We start from the raw sequence: 24,565 nt of genomic DNA on the forward strand, positions 1-24,565 counted from the left end.
GAAGGGATCTCATTCCAGCAATAGGCAGGAGAACCAAGGCAGCATCCGGGTCTTAAATGCGTACTTAGAAATCAGTGGCTGTGAGCATCGTGTGGGAGCAGCAAATGCAGAAATGCTTCACAAATACAGCGTGCTGGACAAAGGTTGGACACTTGCGTCTCCATCCGCCCCATGGAGCTGCTAAAACCAAGTGAGACAATCTACATGCGATTGCTTTGTCGACTGAGAGCACATTTATAATTTGTAATTATTCTGTGATAGTTTGCCTGTAGCTAGACCAGGAGTCAGACTGTGGGGAAGCTGGAGAAAATGAAGATAACTGCTAATTTCTTCTGACTCCATGTTCTGGGATTGTTTATCAACTGAGTATTCTAATTAGTTTCTACCTGTTCACCTTTTTTTCAGATGTACAAAGTTCAGTAAGCTTCAAACTCTATTACCAACACGGTCAAGCTCCTGATGGCTTCCCATTAGGCCCCCAGACTTTGGTTTGAGCTCTGACAGTTGTCTTTTGCCCACAATTTTCACCTATGTTCTTTTTCATTTAAATCTCCTAAGGGATTATAAAAAACAATTTCCCCACAGTCACTTCCTGGCTGTTACTTTTGTCCCTCTGATTTCTAGGCAGTCTCCAGCTGAGGGCAGAAAAAACTGCCGTCTGGACGGGACAGGGCTGCTCAACTCGTGACCTCACAGCAGCTGGTGCTTATACACGACCTGCACAAGAGCAAGCCAATCCACATCCTAGAATGGGGAAATATGTATTCATGACCCTGATGATCCCAGCAGCGGATCTGTGGACAGTTGGTGGCTTTCGGGGGAGGCTGAGTCAGTTTTCTTTAAGGGCGTGGCTCTCATTTTCCCACTCTCCGGTGGATGATCCCACACACAGAAGTATGTGGGCAGCACAGAAGAGACTCGACTGATTTTATATATATATGTATATATATATATATATAATGAAATGACACAAAAGTTGGAGAGGTAGGAAATTGAGAGTGGATCAGGGAATAGTTATGGGGGAGGCAAGGGATGTTCACATGATCAACCACATGGAAGGAAATTCTCAAAGAATTCATAAAAATCTCTATGAAATATCATCATCTTTGCTCTCCCAGCTAATATTTAATGGCTGGTTTTAGTAAACAAAAGCATTAAACCATAAGATAGAAACAACTCTAATGTTATTTTCTAATAAATCATCGCTTCTCATTAAGAAGAGTATTTGTGTATCTTGGGACCTCAGAAAGATGATTGAGAAGGTATTTATCATGAGAAGATATTTATTTGCACAGTCTGCATGCAAATAAGTGCACAGGAGCAGAGCATGATGGGTATCGTGGTTAGGTTCAGCTGTCAACACTGACGCTGTCTACAGTCACCTGTGTAGAGTAAGGGCACCAAACAGTGTTTCTTCATGGTTCCTGCTGCCAGATTCCTACCTTGAGTCCCTCCTCTGACTTTCCCCAGTGAAGGACTATCACTTGGATGTGTAGGACAAACTCTCTTCTCCCATGGATGCATTTTATCCCAATAGAAAACATGAACAATAACACATGTCTGTCCTCCCAGAAGTTGAAAGGCAGAAGCACAGAGATTTCTGCTAAGTTTGGGACCAGCTTGGTCCAAGTTCCAGGTCAGCCAAGATCAAACAGCCAGACCCTGTCTCAAAGAGGCTGTCTCCAGCTGCCTTCTCAGTGCCTCAGTGGTTAAGAATGCTTGCTGCTGCTTTTCCATAGAAGCTGAGTTCGGCTTTTAGCACACACTTTGGTGACTCACAACTCACAATGCACAACTATAGCTCCAAGGGATCCAGAACTTTCTTCTGACTTCCGCAGGGATCCAGAGTCACACATCCAAACCCATTCACAGGCATACCCATCCACATAAATAAAGTAAATATTTTTATTTTAAAGACTTTGTCAAAAGAAGGAAGGAAGGAAGGAAGGAAGGAAGGAAGGAAGGAAGGAAGGAAGGAAGGAAGGAAGGAAGGAAGGAAAGAAAGAAGGAAGGAAGGAAGAGGTTCCCAACATAACCATAGAAACTCAGTGGATTATACAATAGGAAAAGATTTGTTCTTTGTAACTGCCTATACCTTACCAGAGGTGTCATTAGGAATTGTGAAGCATGATCAAAAGTGTTTCTGGAGTTTCTAGATGTTCTGTGATTAAGAAATGGTGGGAGGTGGAGTGGGGCTGGAGAGATGGCTCAGTGGCTAATAGCCCTAGCTGCTCTTCCAGGGGATCCCAGTGCCTCCATGGTAGCTCCCAGCTGCCTGTAACTGCAGTTCACGGGGTTCTGACACACTCTCTCTCTTGACCTCTGTGGGCAAAAGGCATGCAGGTGGGTGCATAGACATACACGCATGCTGAACACTCATACACATACTAAAATGTGTGCATGCGAGAGAGAGAGAGAGAGAGAGAGAGAGAGAGAGAGAGAGAGAGAGAGAGAGAGAGCTGCATGCGCCATGGGCTACTTCTCTGGATAATGGGCTTTCAAGGCAGCTTATCAGCTTTGCCAACTTTACAGACATCATGAATCAAGAAGAAAATGGAAACCACCCTTGCCTTTTGTCCTCCACAGAGTCCTTGCCTGTACTCTCCCACCACGGTCCTTTGAACGTCTTATGTGCATCCTCGTCCTCTGCATCCCAGAGCCTGCCCCTCAACATCACCTTTGCCGCCTGGGCCAATTACAACTTTTCTTTAGCTACTTCTCCCTCCTTGGTCCTGATCTCTGCATCCATTCAGGCTTCCTTCCTCATCACTGTCTCTGTGTCCCTCCCAGAACTAATTAATAACATACAGGATGGAGGCTAAGAAGGCCAAGCAACACTTCTGATGGCAGTCTAGAGGGGTGTCAGCCGCAACTCTGTCACTGAGTACTTATAAGGCCTTGATCATGTTACTAAATGACTTTGAGCCTCAGTTTTCTTATTTACAGCAATGGGCTAATAATAGAAATGACTGTAATGATAATTCACACAGTAGCTATAATACAAAGGACGTCGCAGGAGTGGGGACAAACAACACAAAAGCATTCAAACTTGTAACTGCAACCATAAGAGTTGTCAGGCTGTTGTCAGGATGGAGTCCACAGTAGTCTCACAGATCAAGGTTAACGCCCCTGCTTGTCTCGAAGACCATATATGGGCTTCCTATGCTGCAGCCCAAGGTATGTCCTAGCACAAGATAGCCAACTAAAACACAACCCCACACAATAGCTGTACCTACCCTCTCAGAACTGTGACTCTATCTCTCTTCAGCTGGAAAAACCCTTTGCATTTATTTCCAGCTGGAATCTCTTTCAAGCAAACATTTCCTTCCATTTCCTTCCTCTATCTGTGTTTTCTGCAGTGCCTTCTCGGTCTGGGCCTCCATCAGCCACCCCTGAGCTGTCACAGCCCAACATGTCTGGCTTTGTCCTGGACACGTAAAATTACCTTTCCTACTTTAAGCTAACAATCTCCATGCAAATCAGTCACTGGGTTACTCTTAAGAGTACATATTTCTAGTAAGGATAAGACTCCTCTACCCCCACTCTACTCCACCCTAACCTATTGGTTCTGATAAAGCCAAGACTCAGACCTGCATTTGAGTTCTTCTGCTCTGGCACTATACTACAGTAGATGTTTTTAGGAAATGGCTGGAGGAACCACTATCACACTCAGAGCCCAGTCCAAGCACATTTTTTTCATCCTTAAGGAATCCCGTTCTTCCTCTCCCGTTCTCTGATCCTTCTTATCCAGATGGCTGATTGGTACGGCAAACACTTTATTTTTTGCTGTCCCAGCAGAAACTCTGACCCGTAGGTACTCACTATCATCGGTATCCAGTATAATGTGAACAGTTGTCATCACAACTGTTCACTAAACGGAACCACAAAGTAATGATCTGGATGTTCGTGCACCGCTCTTAGACGCCAATCTCATTTCTTCCCAGAGACACCTCAGGAGTTTTCTCAAATAAGCTATAAATTTCTTACAGGCAGGGACTGTGTCTTATATTCCTCTGTGTCTCATAAACTTCTGGGGCAAGATAGACCCCCCAAAATTGCCTTTTGAGTCATAGTCTTCTAAGCAGGCTCTCCTACTTGTGGGCCCAGCAAATCGCTGGAGATGCATAGACTGCAATGTAAAAACCCCCATCGGCGTCTCAGACAGAGAGAACACCGAGTCCCTGTTCCCAGCTGTCAGAATCCAGAAGCAAACTAGGTTTGATGGCCTCACTATCATGCCTAATATGCTACATACTTGGCATCTGTTCCAGAAGAGACTGTGTGTGTCAAGAACTCAGAAAATGGTCTCCTGGGCATATAGGCAGTTTCAAGTCTGTCTCCTCCATTAAATACACCAGGGGTACAGAATGTGCATCTTTAAATGCATGAAACATGAGGCAGGCTTGACACCCATCTATCAGGGCAACTTTAAGGATAATAAAACCACAACGGCCATTATAAGGAGAGAGAGCTTGGTGACCCACTGGAGATTTCTTCCAATCTAAACGATTCTATAAATCCCCCTAAAACCATAAAAAAAAGCAAGCAGATTAAGGATTCATGTAGGTATCTACACTATAAATACAAATTAATTTCTGCTCCAGCTGCAGTTTTTCTCATCCCTGTGAGAAGCACTTCCACCCCTAAGATATCTTGGGTGAAATACCAACCGCTGAAGGAGCTGAGGACAGTCAGGACTCCCCCAGGTCCTTGTAGGCAACTATTTTCTTCTAATTTCCCAAATAGATCTGTATCTTGAAATGAACTGAATCGAATCCTGCTGCTGTCCGAAAACATTTATCAAGGAAAATTTGTTTTGTTTGGGGAATAAGACATAATTGTACACAAATTCAATAAGAAGCTAAACACTCCACTGAGGAACTCATTCCTGAAAACGTCTGAGCCCTGTAATCTATTTATCCCCTTTTCCGGTTATGGTTCACATTGTTGCTACTTGTTTTTCCAGAACTTTCCTGTTTGGACACTGCTTTTGCAAAAACCTTGAACACTTTCTGAGGCCAAAAATTGTTGTTCTGCCTCTCTCACCTGGGTCTGTGCAACTCCATTCAAAATGATCCTTGCAGAAGTGAAATGGTAACTTTTCAAAGTATCCTAACATCTACTATATAGCTCAATAACTAGAAATAAAAAAGAAAATAGAAACTGGTAATGGGTCTTTTCTTTTTCAAGATTAATTTATCAGCTATTGCAGTTTTAGCTCACATGTTTTCCCTGATCCAATATGGAGTCAGAGACCAAAATAGAAATGAACAAATGGATTGTAGATCGCATTCCAAATGTGGGGGGGGGGGGTGCATGCTCAGTTATGACATCACAGCTGCTTCTCCTATAAAAAGATCCATGTCCTGTGGCAAACTATAATTTCCCAAATAAAGGGGATAAAAGATGAAAGGAAAGAAAAAAACATGTCAGCAATAGAATGCAACAGTATCGACCAGATGCCAGGCGTATTAAAATACCATCTCTGACGAAGGTTTAAAAAAAAAAAGAAAAGCTTGTATCACAAGTGTTTAAGTTGGAGATGCTTAACTAAAAAGTGTTTCTGCTGAAAGTCACCAAAGAATGGAGACAGTGGCACAGCATTGTGATAAGAGCCACTTGTGTCTGTGGTCCTTAAAGACCCCATGGTTACGCTGGGCTTTGTCACATGACCTGCGCTGTCCAATAGGAGATTAGCAAACATATCTCTCTCTCTCTCTCTCTCTCTCTCTCTCTCTCTCTCTCACACACACACACACACACACACACACACACACACAGAAAAACTCAAAAGTTGCTTTGACACCACTGAGGTGAGGTTTGGACCTCCTTGTTGTTTCTGGAAACCTTGAGGTTGTAACCTTGAAAATCCGGTGGGGACTTGAAGCTCACGGTCACTCCCATCACCCCAGCCAACTGCGAGTGCCAACCCCAGGACATGCGGAGTGGTGGTGAAGACCACCCAGCTGCCGTCCCGTTCTTGAGCAGCAGGCTACGAAAGCATGAACGAGGACAGAACAGACCAGCTGAGCCCTGCCCAAACTGCCAGCCTACAGAATCGCGTTTGGTAAAATGATGGCTGCTCTAAACCAAGGAGCTGCGGAAGGGTCAGCCCTACAGCACTGACCCTACAGCATAAGCTAACTATCTGAGACATCGTAGGATACTATCTTGCAAGCCCAATATGAATGGGGCTACCCCTCCCCCAGAAGCAAAGGGAGACACTGCCTCATTAATGGGTGGGTCTCGGCAGTTATTCCTGAAAGGAAGATTGCAAGTGAAATATTGAGCTATATGCTAAGCTCTTTATGAAGCCCTACTTTGGAAGCCCTTCTGGAGTCTATCTCTAAAGTGCAGTGCCTTGGTCATAAGCATGGGCTTGTGCTAACCACAAACGCCAAGCTCTTTTGTCCAAGGCGACCTTGTTCACTCTACACAGAGCCCTCCTGTGAAAGACGGCACTGCCATCTCTGATTTACAGTCTCAGAGCCGAGGCCTGGGGGCAGCTGAACACAACGGCAGTCGGCCTGGCGTTATGAGTGAGCTGGGACTCACAAACTTGATCTGCTCAGCGGCCTGATCTCTGCCTTACCTCTGCTTTTAGCAGACACTACCCCAAGGAGGCCTCTCCTGTCCATTGGCCAGGGAGGTTGTCTGGCCCAGAAAGTCTACTCTCTCCTCTCCCTTGTCTCTTAGATAGTCAAGAAAAGCATACGAGGAAACTCAGACAGGCAGAGACCCTGCAGCAGGACAGAAGCATGAGAGCTTTGGCACGTGGCCAGGGAATATTCTCCACACAATGCCCAACCCATCAGCAATAAATATGCAGCCAACCAACCTGCACCTCCTCCCTTCCCACTCATTGGAAGGTGAGGGAGGGAGGGGGTCATTCCTTTCTTCCTGTGGATACAGACAATGCTGAGTGGAGAAACAGAGGCTCCCAGCTATTGCTCACTTAGTGTATGTGAACCCTTTATTAATCAAACTTCTAGACTCGCACCTGCTGAACTTCAGCTGAAGTGAAAATGTGGGCGAAGGCAGGGGTTCAGTGAACATGGCCCCCTCTGAAAGCACCAGGCGAGCACGACCCTTGCTAACCCAGCCAGAGACGGAGCGAGCATCATTGTCTCTGTCTCTGTGGGTCACAAGTGTTTAAGGCCCTTACGGTTTAGGGCATAAACTGGTTTTAACTTCTTTCTGCCTAATTGAGCCTAGCAGAGCCAATCTCCTCTTAAGAAACACTAATGCTACAGGGAATTGTTCTTGGCCCATTTATGGAGAAGCAGTGGGAGAGAATATGAGAAGGGTTTGATAATTGTGCACATGAAATACTCCTGGGCAAGTGGGAAGAGACACAGGCGGAAAAACTATTCAGCTCCAATGGCGCTGAACAGGACTGTAAGAAAATCTCCAAACATCTGCATATTGAACACTTGCTGTCTATATCCAACCTCAGAGCCTGTGGCAACCTGCAGTGCCTCCCTTAGGGCTGCCAGCCTTGGAGGAACCGGCTTCTGAGGGCACATGAATCCCTCTGGGCCAACATGGCCTGGTCGGTGTTGAACAGTCGCTGTTAGATCAGGAAATGAAATAGTAGTTCCTGGATTGTAAATGTTTTCGACCTATATAATCCTGACCCCCACCCTAGGTCTTAGAAGCAACAGCAGGCATGCCAATTTAAGTTTTAGGTTTAAACACACACATACACACACACACACACACACACACACACTCTAGTGTAACTCCAGATCCAGAGGATATGATCCTCCCTTCTGGACTCTTAGAACACTAGGCATAAACATGGGGCAATACATTTACATACACACACATACACACACATACACACACATACACACACAGACATATACACAGACATATACACACATATACATATATACACATTCACACACATACATACACATTCATACACACATGCACGCATACACACATGTACACACATACATGCACGTACATACATGCATACACATATGCATACACATATATACACATACACACATACACATAGACACACATGCACACACATACATACACATATACACAAACATACACACACATACACACATTCACACACATACACACATACACACATGCACACATGCATACACACATGCACAAGCACATATACATGCACACAGATGCATGTACACATGCATACACACATACATACACACATACATACACACATACATACACACACATACACATGCACATACACATGCACATACACATGCACACTCATATACACAAATGCATACACACATGTACACACACACATACACACACATACTTACATACACACACATACACATTCATACACAGACACATACATTCACACACATACACACATATACATACACAGACATATACACACATTCACACACACATATACAGGCATACACACATACACACACACATACATACACACATGCACATACACACACACAGATGCATGCACACACATGCACATATGCACACGTGCGCGTGCACACACACACATACACACATGCATATACATGCACATACACATTCACGCACATGAATACATGCATACACATACACACATACATATACACATACACACATACACACACATGCATATACAGACACATACACACATTCACACACATACACACATGCATACACGCATATATATACACAGACACATACACATATTCACACACATATACACACGCATACACGCATATACATACACAGACACATACACACATTCACACACACATACAGGCATACACACATACACACACATACACATACATACACTCATACACATGTACACATGCATAAATATACACAAATACACACATACACACACATACACACACAGAGATGCATAGACACATGCACATGCACATACACACATGCATACACACATATATACATACACATACATACATATACATATGCACATACACACACATATATGCATACACATATATACATATACATACATACACACATGCACACAGGTGCATACACACAAGCATACACATACACACACACATGCATACATACACATATACACACATATACACATACACACATACACACATACATACAAGCATACACATGCATACACATACATACACACAACACACACATATGCATAGACACACAGGCACATACATACACACATACACGCACATATACACACACATACATACATACATACACAGGCACACACACACACAAACACAGGGCTCAGTGAGTAAAGATGCTTGCTAAACAGTCCTGACAACCAGAATGTGTTCCCTGGAACATACATAACGATGGAAGGTGGAAACCATCTCCACCGAGTTGTTCTCTGACCTCCACAGGCACACTGTGGCCCAGTGGTCCTCCAGCATACGCACACAGGCACGCATGCAAGCAAGTCTAATAACAATAAGTAACTGTTTAAGAACCCAGGAACGATGGACAGCGCTGTGACTTAAATACCATCACGCTGGATGGTGCTTGGTTCCCACTCGTGATGCTGTAATTATCCTGGTAAAATGAAGGTGTCCTGCAGAGATTCTTGCAACACCCATTTTGACTATAAACCGGCTGAAGTAACACACTCCAAGAAGGGAGAGTTTCCCTGAGGAGTGGCATGCAGGGACAAAGAGCAGGCTGGGAATGCTGGTGCCTTGGAGGGGTTAAAACAGTTCTAACAACACAGTTCTAACAACAGGCCACTGTGGTTGTGAGCCTGAAGCCCAAACATTGACAACAGGACACTGGCGGCAAGACCACACCCTGACCAGGGATCTTAGGTGTTCATATATATCCCTGCCCCCCTAGCTAAACTTTAATCTCACTTTGGGACCTCAAAGATAGACTGAGTAGGTCACTAGTAGGTCCCTGCCCCTCTTCCCAGTGGGGGACACTGAAAACCTCCCTTCCCTGTGTTTTACTATTAGTGTGGCTGTTTTCATTGGCTTCTCAAGGATGGGCTACTGAACTTGGCTTCTTGGGAAACAGACTGTGACCCCCCCCCCCCATGTTTGCTCACAGTGTTATTTGGGGACTCGAGGAAAATGTCAGATGTCGCGTCCAGCTTGCTTCTCCCCTCTTCCTATAGAGAGACACATACAAACCTATAGAAGAAAGCTAGCACCCCTCAGAAGCCCCAAGGAGAGGTGGAGACTGGGGAGCTGGGGAGGAGCTGGCAGCCATGGCTAAACCTTCTAATGTCCTCTGGCCAGACTAGCAAGGTTCCAAATAAGCTGCTACGTCTCTCTCATGCTGATCTTTTCTCTTTTCATTCTATTCAAGAACAAACACTCACCAACCAGGGGTTCGGTTCACACGGTTCCTCTGAGTGCTAGCTGCCCCCCACCCCGCCCCCGCCTCGGCCTTTCCGGGGAGAGAGCATCTCCAATCGTTTCAGTTCAGCTCCAGGGTGGGCTGGTTCATACACTGACAGATCAAACGAGCATGATGCTTGGTGTGGGCTATACCACCAGCCACTGGGGCACAATATTAGAACTCAGCCTTCCAAATCTTAAAGCGGTTGTTAAATAATTGAACAATTACTTTGGAATGGGGCGGGCAGGAACTCATCCCAGAAATGAAATGTTTAGTGATGTGGAGGTAATAGAGGATAGCAGTTAGGGGCTGTGTTCTGAATTCCAATGACTAAGGTCTGTAAGAGGGGTCAGAGAGCATTTGCTGTGTGGGGCAGATGGTAAGTGCTATACAACAGCCATATGAGCCTTTCAGTCTCCCTCACAACTCAACCATACCTCGGGAGCATAAGGACAACCATGGTCAGTATGCAAATAATGTGTATCAATAAAGCCTGACTTCTGGACACTGGGTCCTGGATTTCATAGAGTTTTTCGCATGTCTAAGAGTATTGTTCTTTTCACATAAATGAATAGCATTCTGTGGGAGGGCCCGAGAGAAATGGGTGATGGGTCAGACACAGCCCACTTCCATGTTTTCCTTATTTCCCAAACCTTAGGTTATAATCAGAGCTCTGGCATTTCTGGGCAGTAAACAGTCGGCCAGGTTTTGTTTCCCCTCCTGTGTAAGTTCATGGCCAAGCTCGCTTCCCTCCCCTGTGGAATAAACACAGCAGCATTTACCCTATCTGAGCTTGCCGTGGGTGTGGCCAGAACAGAATGGTCAGCACAAGAGGCTAGACACCCACTCAGCATTCGGGAAGCTCAAGTGGTGCCTGCTGCTCTTCAAAACTCTCCGTCGCTTCTGCCAGCTCTATCCCGGCTGCCAGCAAATAGGGTCAAAGGCCATCGTGTCTCCATCAATAAAGAAACACTTGAGACTGCTCCCGCTAACTTGGGTAGTTTGTTGGTTCTCCGAGCCCCAGATTGCCCTGAAACACAGCATTTCTGCAAAGGTCTCTGGGGGTGCCAGTGCTGATGACCTGACCAGAGGACTGTGTCTGGAGTAGCATGTCTCTAGATGCTATAACAAAGATGAGCTTGCTCTAGGAGCACCTGGGGTGGTCTGCACATGGCGAATTCAGTGCCTGTGGTGCTCCGACATCGCATGCCACGGCAGAAAGGGGCCTGTGGGACTTCGGTCAACATAGAATTCCACGCTCCACCAGGTTCCAGTCATGTGACCTTGGGAGAGTGTCTTAGCTTTTCTGCGTCTTGTCTTCACTCCTCTATGCTAGATAATGATACTGGCTCCTCTTGGCTTATGATGACAACCAAAGGGACAGCGGACACAAACACAGACACACACACACATGCGCATGCACACACACCCAGCTCAGGGTAGTCTACAGGCTAATGGTCTAATGGTCAGGGATAGTCTGCAGGCCAATGGTCTCCAGGACCTACCAGCAAACCAGATCCCATACTGTAGTCATTTCTGGTACCCAAGCCTTGTACTTGCAACATCCTAGAATCCATAATTTTGAGGTGACATGCCTGATACACTGGGGTGTCTATCAGTTTCTGAAAAAGCCTGGCATCTTCTAACTCCAACATCTAACTTCTAACTCCAACATCTAACTTCTAACTCCAGCCTCTAGCACAGACTCAGCTTTTCTGCCTCCAGTCAGGTCTCCTCTGATGAGATACTAGAGACAAGCAAAGGCCTCTCAGCCCTAGGAGGCAATGTTCTAAGGTTTCAGTGATCCCTGTGAGGAATTTCAGGAAACACTGGGACTCCCACCAGCTCCCACTCTCCCTCCCATCACCACACCCCATGGAGGCCAACTGCTCTTCCCCTTCTTCCTCTCCAACTCCTTTTTTCTTTTCTTTTGTTTTTCTTTGTCTTCTTTTAATATTTTTTCCTCTCCAACTCCTTTACACCAGCTGCTAACTCCCCTCCAGACTGCTGTAGTCCAGTATCTGTCTCAGGATCCGATTTGAGGTGCCCACACTGAAACCCTGCGCACTCCAAAGCACGTCCAAGTAAGTCCCACAGCATCTAACCACAGTACCGAGGTCTCTTGACATCAGGATGAAGCTGGTTCCATCCATCCTGGAACCCGCTGGCCACGCTGGACCCTCAAACACAAGCTGTGTTTCTCCACTGCCCCTTCATGAAAGGGTGGCAGCCATCCTTGCGAGTGTTTGCAACGCTCCGGGACATCCTGTTCTGCATTGGAAGGTCCGTGAAATAAGCGAGACTCATCGGCGACGGGGGAGAGACAGCTTAAGAAGTCTGCTTGTTCGTGGGACCCACGCACCCTGCACCAGAAACCACTCTTTGCTGCCCCTGTCACTGGACTCCACAATCCCTCCAGGTGCCCGTGCCACCACGCTGCTGCAGCCTGGTGTGCCTCCTCCTGCCCTGTGGACGTGCTTCTCTCAATTCTTGGGCTTTGCATTTTCATCAAGAACCCAAACCAGCGAATGAGATCAAAGAGATCAAAACAAGGAAAACTGAGCATGTGACTATATCTCTTCTATCCAGACCCTGAAGCGGGGGTGACGAACCACCTGTCTGTCAACAGTACTAGGCAGGCTTACTTTACTTTAGCATATTTTTAATGTTGTGTGCATTTAGTCTTATGCTTTGCCTGTGTGTGTGTGTGTGTGTGTGTGTGTGTGTGTGTGTGTGCCATGTACAGGTAGTACCCATGGAGTGTGTGTAAGTGTGTGTATGTGTGTGAGTGTGTGTGAGTGTGTGTGTGTATGTGTGAACCATGTACAGGTAGTACCCATGGAGTGAGTATGAGTGTGTGTATGTGTGTGAGTGTGTGTGAGTGTGTGTGTGTATGTGTGAACCATGTACAGGTAGTACCCATGGAATGTGTGTGAGTGTGTTATGTGTGTGAGTGTATGTGTGTGTGTGTGTGTGTGTGTGTGTGTGTGTGTACCATGTACAGGTAGTACCCATGGAGTGTGTGTGAGTGTGTGTGTGTATGTGTACCATGTACAGGTAGCACCCATGGAGTGTGTGTATGTGTGTGTGTGAGTATGTGTGTATATGTGTGTGTACCATGTACAGGTAGTACCCATGGAGTGTGTGTGAGTGTGTGTGTGTGTAACTTGTACAGGTAGTACCCGTTGGAGTGTGTGTGAGTGTGTGTATGTGTGTGTGAGTGTATGTGTGTGTGTGTACCATGTACAGGTAGTACCCATGGAGTGTGTGTGTGTGAGTGTGTGTGTGTATGTGTGTACATGTTACAGGTAGTACCCATGGAGTATGTGTGTGAGTGTGTGTGTGTATGTATGTGTGTGTAACTTGTACAGGTAGTACCCGTGGAGTATGTGTGAGTGTGTGTATGTGTGTGTAAGTGTGTGTGTGTATGTATGCGTGTGTAACTTGTACAGGTAGTACCTGTGGAGTATGTGTGAGTGTGTGTATGTGTGTGTAAGTGTATGTGTGTGTGTGTATACCATGTACAGGTAGTACCCATGGAGTGTGTGTGTGTGAGTGTGCGTGTGTGTACATGTACAGGTAGTACCCATGGAATGTGTGTGTGAGTGTGTGGGTGTGTGAGTGTGTGTATGTGTGTGTGAGTGTATGTGTGTGTGTGAGTGTGTGTGTGTGTATGTGTGTACATGTACAGGTAGTACCCATGGAGTGTGTGTGTGTGTGTGTGTGTGAGTGTGTATGTGTACATGTACAGGTAGTACCCATGGAGTATGTGTGTGAGTGTGTGTGTGTGTGTGTGTGTGTGTAACTTGTACAGGTAGTACCCATGGAAGCCAGAAGAAGGTATCAAATCCTCTTGAACTGGAACTACAGATGGCTGTTGGCTGCCATGTGGGTGCTGGGAATCAAACCTGGGTCCTCTGAGAGAGCAGCCAGTACTCTTACCCACTGAGCCACCTCTCCAGACCGGGTTTTCAGAGGCTCATTTGGTATTTTTCAGGTTTGATGATGAATAATAATCCACATATCAAATGCATTTCTAGCTATCCTTGAAAAACAAAGTGACGTACAAGCCTGGACTTGACGGCTTCCCAGAGACGGGACCCACAGTGCCCTGCGCCATGGGCCCCACCGCTCCCTTTTGCTTCTGACTCTGAGAGCAACAACAATGGACATTTCTGATTCTAATATGCAAAGCTCACTTCACTGCTTTCTCATTTCTTGCCTGACTCTGAAAACAAAATATTTAAGCACTGAGGGGGGAAAATCCCAGCTGCTCTAAGTGATCCTGACACTCGCAAGTGCCTCCAGCAAAGGGATAGGCCTTCTGTACTCACACCACCTTGCCATATGCTCATTACTTATTACAGTGCATGGTGGTGGTGATGATGATGATGATGATGATGATGATGATGATGATGATGGCAGCGATGATGTAATGACGGCCATCACCACACACATGCTAGCATGATCCCACAGATGTCTTCACAGGGAACAGTTATTAATCCTGTGGGTTGGAGAGGTTGGAGGGCTGAGTGGAGTAACACCAATGGCATATGGAAGTATGTTTCAACTGCACAGGCTTCCGTAAGTGGGAGAGAAGCCTGGTAGACAACAGCAAGCGGGTCTTTCCGTCCATGCCTAAGTTTCCAACACTTCTCCATCTTCCCGGCAAATTGTAACTTAAGGCCCGAGAACCACTGTCAGCTAGACCCACAACAAGGAGTGGAGTTTGAGCACACCCGCGGGAGTCAGCCTGCCTCTGCACACAAAGGCATCGCAGACAGAGCCATAAACCAAAAGTCAATCCCAAACCCCTGTAAAGTTAATAATGAAGTGTCCAGACAATAGGAAGAATAGGTCCCTGTCCCACTGGCCCAAGATTAGAACCCAACATCTGTAAGCTGAATGGCTTCTCAGAGAGCCGCCATGCCTCCAGCATGCGTCAGTCACTGGACAGATCATTATCAGCAGGGATAATGCTAGGGTTGTGATAATCAACAGGCAGATACAGAGAGCACCTTTGGAAGAAAAACAGATGCCTTTTGTGGAGCATACAGTCTAGCAGGAAAGTGTCAAATGCATGATGGTAGGCTGGGAGAGGGGTCCTTCTGCTGATAAAGTACTTGCTGTATAAACGTCAGGACCTACAAGTCTAAGCCCCAGAACTGACATGAAGGAGTCAAGTGCTGTGGCATACGGATAGAATCCCAGTACTTGGAAGGGAGCAGCAGGATCTTGGAGCTCTCTTGTCAGCCACCCTGGTCTACTCAGAAAGTCTAGTCACAGCAGCTAGTGCCTGGGAGACAATAGCTAAAACTGACTCCTGACCTCCACAGATACCTGCAGACACACACACACACACACACACACATGCTGACATACATGAACAGACATGCAAGCGTAAGTACAAAGCACGGTTACAGTGATTTCATCAATTATAGGTATGATGTGAACAGGACATGAAGGCATCTTGATCAAACTTCATCAAAAACGTCTAACCTAAGAAGAGGGCTCCATCAAGAGGAAATGGCCGCTTACAGTGATAATGCAAGGATAAGGGGTCAGCTGGGTGTTTATGTCTTGAATGAGAAATGTCTTCTATAAATGAGATGTTTGGACTCTTAGACGCCATCTTGTGTCAGGCACTGTTTGGGAAGGCTGTGGCACATTAGGAGGTGGAGCCTCACTAAAGGGTGGGTTACTGGGAGCAAGCCTTGAGGCTTTGTAGCCTGACTCCATCCCATTTCACTCTCTGCTTCCTAAATGCTGATGCAATGCTACCAGCCAACCTCTTGCTCCTGTCAACTGCCATATCCCAGTTCCACTGCCACGCCCCCAGCCACCACCATCCCCAAAGTGGACTAGGTCCCTCTGAACTGTGAGCCAAAGAAAACAACAACAAAAGAAACCCTTTCTCCCTTAAGTTGCTTTTGTTGTAGATTTTTATAAGAGCAACACTGACATATTTTATAAGAGCAACATTGTGGCATTTTATAAAAACAATGAACTAATGACTAAAAATGTTTGTGTGCACAGAGTTCTCAGTGGAAAGAGAAACCAGGGAGATAAATAGGAAGTGCCTTTCTTAAGGGACTCCTCAGTCTAGCTGGAGGGAAAATGTCTTCCATTTTATCTGCTGCTTAGAAGTTGTGGAACCTCTCTCTGCCATGACACAGAAAAATCATCACCTAAAAGTTATTCTGGGACTCAAAAAAAACCCACAACCACAGATCTTCGAAATTGTAAAGGATTTCTCCTATACGTGCTGAGAACTTTTCTAATAGGTTAAGAAAACAGATAAAACTAAGAGTATGACCAATCCTTGGAGTTTTCTGCTTTGCCAGAATGTCAAGTCTTGTTGTCTGGGGTACATGACTGCTAAGGGACTTTGTAACAGCCAATCATAAAAGACTAAATAAGAGATTTCTCGAAAAAAGAAAGTGAGACTTTAGAGATCTATAAAAACTGCTTGCTGACAGACATCAGTATTATTAATGATCAGTATTAACGATGTTATTGTTAATGATAACTGAACACTCTTCTCAACTTGGATGTGGGAAATTATTATTATTATTACTATTGTTGTTGTTATTATTATTATTACCTATTATTACCTCAGATTTACATATGGGAAAGAGTTGAGCCTTCTATATTACTTATTTTTCTGTTGGCTATGGCCATGACCAAAGCAACTTATAGAAGGAAGAGTTTATTTGGGCTTATAGCTCCAGAAGGCTGAGTCTATCATGGCTGGCAGGCATGGCAGCAGGCAACAGGCTTGGAGGCAGGCTCAGGAAACTGGAATATCATATCTCCACCTGCAAGCATGCTGCCAAGAGAGAAAACCGGAAGTAGGATGAAGCAGCAGGCTCTCAAAGCCCGCCTCCTGTGACGTACTTCCTCCAGGAAGGCTGCGCCTCTTAAACCTCTCGCTCCAAACAGTGCCGCCAACTGGGAGCCAGGTGTTCCCATGCCTGGGCCTATGGGGACATTTCTCACACGCACCAACACAGCTCCTATTGATGACCATATATCAAACTATATACCAAAAAATAATCTGACATCTTGAACTCTGGTGTTTATAAAACTTTAGACATTCTAAACAAAGCAGCTCATGTTTTTACCACAAAGCAGTCTGTCTGTGGTTTGTCAAATGTCAAAATCCAGTCCGGCAGTGGTGGCGCACGCCTTTAATCCCAGCACATGGGAGGCAGAGGCAGGCAGATTTCTGAGTTCGAGGCCAGCCTGGTGTACAGAGTGAGTTTCAGGACAGCCAGGGGTACACAGAGAAACTGTCTCGAAAACAACAACAACAACAAAGTCAAGACCCCTTCCTATAAGAGTCATAACAAAAACAAAAAGATATAAATAAATGTCCCACTTTTGCCAGGAAAACCACAAGGAAATCCATATCTCTTGGGCTCTCCTTGGAAAAACTATAGTTCCTCTGGGAATGGAAATCAAGCAACATCCTGTCACAAGTCTGGGATCCCAACACGTGTTAGATCCCAACAACGTCCTGTGTTAAATAGTCCAAAGAGCCCCAACTTTGGAGCTTGACATGAAGATATCACTCTAAACAGGTGACATTGCCTAGAGAACCCAATGGAAACAAATTTAGGCATGTAGGTCCCCAAACAAATGACCCAAGTTCCATCTGTAGATCCCATGGTAAAAGGAGAGAATAAGCCTCCTGCTGTCCCGCGACTGCCTGCACGCACACATACATGCCTCACACATGCCTCACACATACATGAAGCATACACATGCACATGTGCACATACACACTAAAAATAAATAAAGATTAAATACTGCAAAACAAGCAGACAGAAAGGAACCATGGTAAACACTAATGAACTAAAAATATCAGCCAAAACATAAACAAGAGCCAGATACTTTTTTCTTTAAACAAGGGATTTTCCCCAAACACAAAGAACCCCCCAAAATTAAAAAATATAAAAATATCATTTTAAAGAACCTTGCTAGTAGGGCTATATTAATATTAGATGAATTTTAGCATTCTTGTGAGAGTTTCCATATAATACTGAAGAAATAATTCCCCCAGAGAAGAATAAATCTACACTCTTTTGCTCAACTTATGATCATATGAAAAATGTATTTGAAGTTTTAAAAAAAAATACATAGTAGTAAGAAGTCAAGCTGAGAATGACAGCTTTAATCCCAGCACTGGAGAGGCAGAGGCAGGTGGCAGAGGCAGGTGGATCTCTGCAAGTTTAGAACATGTAAAACGCTCATATCTTTTTCTAACCCCAGGGATCAGTTTATATATATATTCTTTGTTTACATTCCAAATTATTTTCCCTTTCCAGGTTCCCCCCTCCCCATAAGTCCCATAAGCCCTCTTCCCTCTGCCCATTCCCCAATCAACCCCATCCCACTTCTCTGTCCTGGTAACCCCCTACAATGCAGCATCAAGACTTTCCAGGACCAGGGCCCTCTCCTTCCTTCTTCTTGGGAATGATTTGATATATGAGTTGTGTCTTGGGTATTCAGAGCTTCTGGGCTAATATCTACTTATCAGTGAGTGCATTCCATTTCACCTCACACCAGTCAGAATGGCTAAGATTAAAATCTCAGGAGACAGCAGGTATTGGCGAGGATGTGGAGAAAGAGGAACACTCCTCCACTGCTGGTGGGAATGCAAGTTGGTACAACCAATCTGGAAATCAGTCTTGCAGTTCCTCAGAAAACTGAGCATGACACTTCCGGAGGACCCTGCTATACCACTCCCAGGCATATACCCAAAGGATTCCCCAGCATGCAATAAGGACACAAGCTCTACTATGTTCATAGCATCCTTATTTATAATAGCCAGAAGCTGGAAAGAACCCAGATGTCCCTCAATGGAGGAATGGATACAGAAAATGTGGTATACTTACACAATGGAATACTACTCAGCAATTAAAAACAGTGAATTCATGAAATCCTTAGGCAAATGGTTGGAACTGGAAAATATCATCCTGAGTGAGGTAACTCATTCACAAAGGATCGGATACTTCTAAGAGCTCGCTTATGCTCAAAGCCGGGCTTGGATTCTAAAGAGCATATCTACCGCAGGCCTCAATGAAAAGGGAGGGATCATAAGGGAGCGTTTAACCCAGCTACACACGGATCCGAAGACCCTAGAGTATACTTTTCATTCTCGTGAGAGGAGAAGTGGGGATCCTTCAGACTTCTTCTCAGTGGAGGAGGAATTCTTAAAGGAGAAAAGCTTTACAACTAAATGAAACCACTGTCTATATCAAGACCTGTGGGGGGCAGCCCGAATGTTACTTAAAACATGCTTCACAGGTTCAAATGCTTGTATTAGAAAATGAAAGGGCTGTGGGTAGTTCAGTGACAGAATTCTTTTCTCAAATAAGCATAGTTCAGTCCTCAACATCAAGAAAGGAGATGAAATGAGAAGAGAAGAGAGATAAGAAGGAGGAAGGGGGAGGGGGAGGGGAGGGTAAGGGAGAGCCACAACTGTGTATCTGCTTGAACACAGTAGAACAGAGAAAACCCAAGCGTGTGGAAGGAAAGAATTAACAAAGTTAGATGCCAGGGGCTGGAGAGATAGCTCAGTGGTTAGGAACACCTACTGCTCTTGCAGAGGACCAAGGCTGGGGTCCCAGCTGCCCCATCAGGGGGCTTGCAACTGCCTGTAACTCCACTTCCAGGGGATCAGAGCCTTCCGGCCCCCCCAGGTACCTGAACTCGCGTGGTGCACGTAAACACACACAGGTACACACATTTGCACATTTTCTTACTTATGGCACCAAATACAATAGAGGACCAACTCTATATGAAGTAAACACCAAATCATTTGAAAATCTGGGTTTTGATAAAACATAAGATTTGATTCTCTTTATATTTTACAAAGTGGCACCAGTGGCAGAACAGGCGAGAAAGTGAGGCTAAGAGAGGTGTGGGTCCTGAGAGCGCGCGTCGCAGGCCTTCACTCCCTGGCCTTGGGATGGTGCGCCATGATGATGCTTTAGACTCACAGTTCACGCCCTGGTGAGTCCCTAGTGCCTGTGCTCTAACTGGGTCCCTTTGTGAGGCCCGTCAAGATGGGCGTGTTCCCTTAATGAGAACTGGCGCTATCATGGCTGCCTTACAGAAAGGGAAACCAATGTTTGAAAAATGGCTGTGATTCTCCCCGACTGATGAACCACCAACTAGGAAGAGCTACCTCACTCCAAAACCTGCCCTCTCCATCACCCTGCTCGTCTCCAGCAGAGGAAGAAAATACAAAGCCCACTCCAGGCAGGGATGTCTGTGTTGCTGTGTGGTGCACTGTCCAGCCAACATTAGGGAAAAATGTGTCTAAGGTCAAACACAGAGTAGAAGAGGGGTGTAGGGCTCCTCTTGCACATGTGCAGAAGTTGCCACCCCTACTAACGGTCACCCAATAGTTAAAGTCACAGGCTTTGGAATTGATATTTCCTGTGGACTGAGTATAATACGGAGGTCTTTCAATGCCTCCAAAGCATGCATTTTTCATGGGTTCTATTGTTGTCTTTAGCATAGACTGAGAACCTCAGGTGCAGAAAACTCAAAATCAAATAGCTGCAAGGCCAGGCGAAGCAGAAAGCCAGTTCCGGCCACCTGATGCCAGCCTTGCCTTTCTACGTCACCCCAGCTCCAGCAACCACTGGTGCAATGCCGGAATTTGCTTCCCAGAGTTCTCAAAGCAGCACTGGGACCTGATGGCTCAGTGGGTAAGATCTCTCATCATCCGAGTGTGAGAACCCAGGTTTGAATCCTCGGCACCTATATAAAACCCAGACAAGGCCACGCATACCTGCAACCCACCACGCATACCTGCAACCCGCCACGCATACCTGCAACCCGCCACGTACACCTGCAACCCGGCACTGAGAGGGTTGAGGTGAGCAGGTGCCGGGAGCTTGTTGGCCAGCCTATCGAGTCAGAGAGGCACGATTAAGATTTGCTGAGAGACCCTGCTTCTAGAGACTCTGGTGGATGACTAAGATGCCGGGCATCCTCGTGTGGCCTTCGCATGAGCGTGCGCTAGTGTGCCCACACCTCATCTCTGTGCATACCCACCCCCACCCCCTCCAACACGTCTTTCCGTTTCGCTCACACAGATCTTCCCATGGACAGGTCATGAGTGCGCTATACGAAAACTGTTTCCAAGATTGAGATCACAGTGCTTCACAGCACATGAAGATAGGAAGAAAGGCAGTTAAAATAATTTTACAAATAGGACCGTAGGAGAAGCAAAGGGGGGGGGGGGGAAGTTCACATTACCCCACTGTGGTAAGTCTGGCCTTGAACTTAATTTCCTAGGATTCTTGAAATATCAGTGATCGCAGAGTAAAAGAACAATTAATTAGGCTGTTTGTTCTCCGTGTGTGAGTCGTTGTTGCCATCTACAGTTTAAGATGGGGCTTGCAGCACTACAAATCACCGCTTCTGAGGATCCTGGAGAGCTCAGGGCTTGCTTGGGGAGCCCTGAAAGTGTTACCTGAAGAAGAAGCTCCTTCTCCACCACCTCTTCCGTCTTGCTGATGAGTCGCTTCTGCAGGGCGTGGATTTTCTGGATCAGCTCAAAGGTGCTGGGGTCGCTGGCCTGTCCCAGGAGAACAGCGGGAGACAGCATCAGTTTCAAAGCACCATGGTCTGCGTGCAATAATTATTCTTTTATTAAAACGCCTTTCCCACGTGAAGACCTAGCACATCAAGAATTAAATCCAAAGAGAAAAGGCACAGCAGATGACCCAGCCATAAAGCTCCCAGAGGCAGACCCCTGTCTCCCGCAGTCTTCACCACGGCTCTGATTAACCCACAGGTGGAAAGTGAGTGTGTTTGTTCCGTCAGAGAGAATGGTCTCACTCATCATGCAACCACTAGTGATGCTTGGTGCTTTCCATGTAATATCACATTTTACATCACACAGCAGCAGTGAGACCATGACAGCCTTCCCCTTTTGCAGACAGAACCTGGGAGCACTGGGAGCAGAGAAGCCATTTGCAATGGCTCAGGAGGGTCCAAGCTGAAAGATGCCGCCCCCGCCTCCTTGGGATTCCCCTCTGGCCATTGTCAACCGGAAGATTTCAATACAGCACACCACGGGGAAGGGTTCCAGGATGGGTCATCTGGGACAGGAGGTAGCCGAACGCGGCTGTGGCCTTTAGCTTTCAAATGGAACCATCAACCGGAACAGCTTTGATGCTGCTGCTTCAGTAGCCGTGGGTGTTCTACTCAGACAAGAGCTACAGGTGTGAGCTGATCATCTGTCCTCTGGACTTGGAGCCAAAGCTTTGCTTTCCGCTACACTGACACTTTGAATTAATCTAGCAGCTGGATACTTTCAACCACCTCCCAGAGCCCTTCATTTAAAAAAAAATAGAAATTGACATGGAGTTGGAAATTTCCAAGATCTATGTTTGAACACGTGGGATAAAGTCATGTGGTGGAAAGCAGGTGGGAGACTTTAACTCCACCTCCCAGCAGACCCATGTTGTCACCAGGTTAGGAAGCTGTACCACTTTGGGCACTGCAGAGGAATAAAGAGGCTATTTCAATGGCTCCAATTCTGCTTACACAGCACCGGCTGATGCCAGTATAACTGGACAGGATTTGGCACACATTCACTTGGCAGCCCTGGCTGTTGTTAAAATTCAGGCCTTGTGTTTACACAATTTTAAATGCATTATCTTTAATACTTTCTTCATTAAAAGTAAATAAAAATAAAATGCTATTTGGATGATTTTTCCGCTTTACCCTGAACTTTCTTGTGCTGTAGACTTACATATCTGAACATTGTAATTGGTCAGTTACCCAAAGTCTCTTCTGATACCCATGATACTATCTATGTACAACTAAAGGAGAGGTCCATCATTGTCTTGACTAAGCAGAGTTTGTCTGTCACTGTTATCTGCAGAGCTGGTAGTGATGACTAACAGGAAGCCACGGAATAAAACCAGAAGCTGATTATCCATCCTCTCCAATGGGACTTTGGCTGTGTCCCCAGATCCTAAGAGAAAAGGTTTGGCTAACACAACTAGGATTTTTAAAAAGATTGGGTCTCAAAACCGTATTTCCTGTAGGAAATGGAAGAATGCAAACCCAGTTGGAAGACGGCTAAGATATTAGTGGGAGACATTGACAAAGGTAATTGATAGTTAATGCAACCCCAAAACTACCTGAAAAGCAAAAATGTGTACTCATTAATGAAAGCAAGGTTCCACAGGGTCTTTTGGGAGGGGGGCAGGTGGGACTTTTGTCTAAGACTTTAAAAGCCAAACTCAAATTAACCATCTGGTTCTAAAACAGCCCAATTTACATTTGATCCAGTCTTAACCTTGTAGGTGACAGTTGTCATATCATCAAATTAAATAAGGGACTTCTCAATGTGCTTTAGGTTGGGAGCCTTGTGTGGGTGGAGGAGAGGGCCGGGGACAGGAAGGATGTGCTAGCAGGTGTTACCTCAAGCTTTCTCCACCTGTGCACGTTCATGGGGTTCTCCAGCTCCTCCTCCAGGGCTCGGCACCTCGTCCTTTCCTTCAGGAATTCTCTTTGCATGTGGTAAAGCTCCTGCCTGGAAAAGACAAGCTTGATTTTGCAAAGAACTTCTCTTGAATGTGATATCTTTGCTAAGAGGGCTGGGGAGACGGCTCATGGCATAAGGCATTTGCCCTGAAACCATAAAGGCCAGAGTTCAAATTCCCAAAACCCACGTAAAAGCCAACCAGGTATGGTGACCCATCTGTAATCTCACCACTGGAGAGACTGAGGCAGGAGATTCCCCCAAGATCAGCTGGCTAGAAGCTCCATCTGTGGGCTCTAGATTCAAGCAAGAGACTAATCTCCATAAATAAAGTAAAATCCCACAGAGAAAAACACTGAATACCGACCCTGATCCCCACAAGCATGTGTGCACACTCACGTGTGTGCCCCACACATGCATACATATGACATGCATACCCATGCAAAGGTGAATAAATTGATTATTGTGGACACAGTGTATCTGGTATAAAAAGCTAGAACTAGGAAACCTGTTAGCGCTGAGAGAGGCCGGCTTCCCAAACCTAGGCAGGTGGCAAAGGATGCTAATTCGTTTGGAGCTCAAGAACAGCCTTAGCAGCAGCCTTTAAACTCTTGGTTCTGAACGCTCAAGGAATTTAAAAGCATGTGAGAGGAACCATGTGGGGAAGTGAGTCTCCAGAGTTCCAAGACACATTTCAGTGTTTCTGTGAAACTGTCT

At 45.7% G+C, this 24,565-nt stretch overlaps 1 protein-coding gene across 1 annotated transcript in view; it reads right to left on the minus strand.

The window, feature by feature from the left end:
• The window catches only part of Cfap58 (cilia and flagella associated protein 58), a 101,669-nt gene that overhangs the window by 29,881 nt on the left and 47,223 nt on the right, over nucleotides 1-24,565 (minus strand). The window contains exons 14-15 of the mRNA XM_052182080.1: nucleotides 23,788-23,899; nucleotides 21,824-21,928 (exon numbers count right to left, since the gene is read on the minus strand). Coding sequence (XP_052038040.1) covers nucleotides 21,824-21,928; nucleotides 23,788-23,899 — 217 coding nt within the window. The remainder of the gene's footprint in view (nucleotides 1-21,823; nucleotides 21,929-23,787; nucleotides 23,900-24,565) is intronic.

This window comes from Apodemus sylvaticus, chromosome 1 (genome assembly GCF_947179515.1).
Source record: "Apodemus sylvaticus chromosome 1, mApoSyl1.1, whole genome shotgun sequence".
In the NCBI taxonomy this organism is placed as follows: domain Eukaryota; kingdom Metazoa; phylum Chordata; class Mammalia; order Rodentia; family Muridae; genus Apodemus; species Apodemus sylvaticus.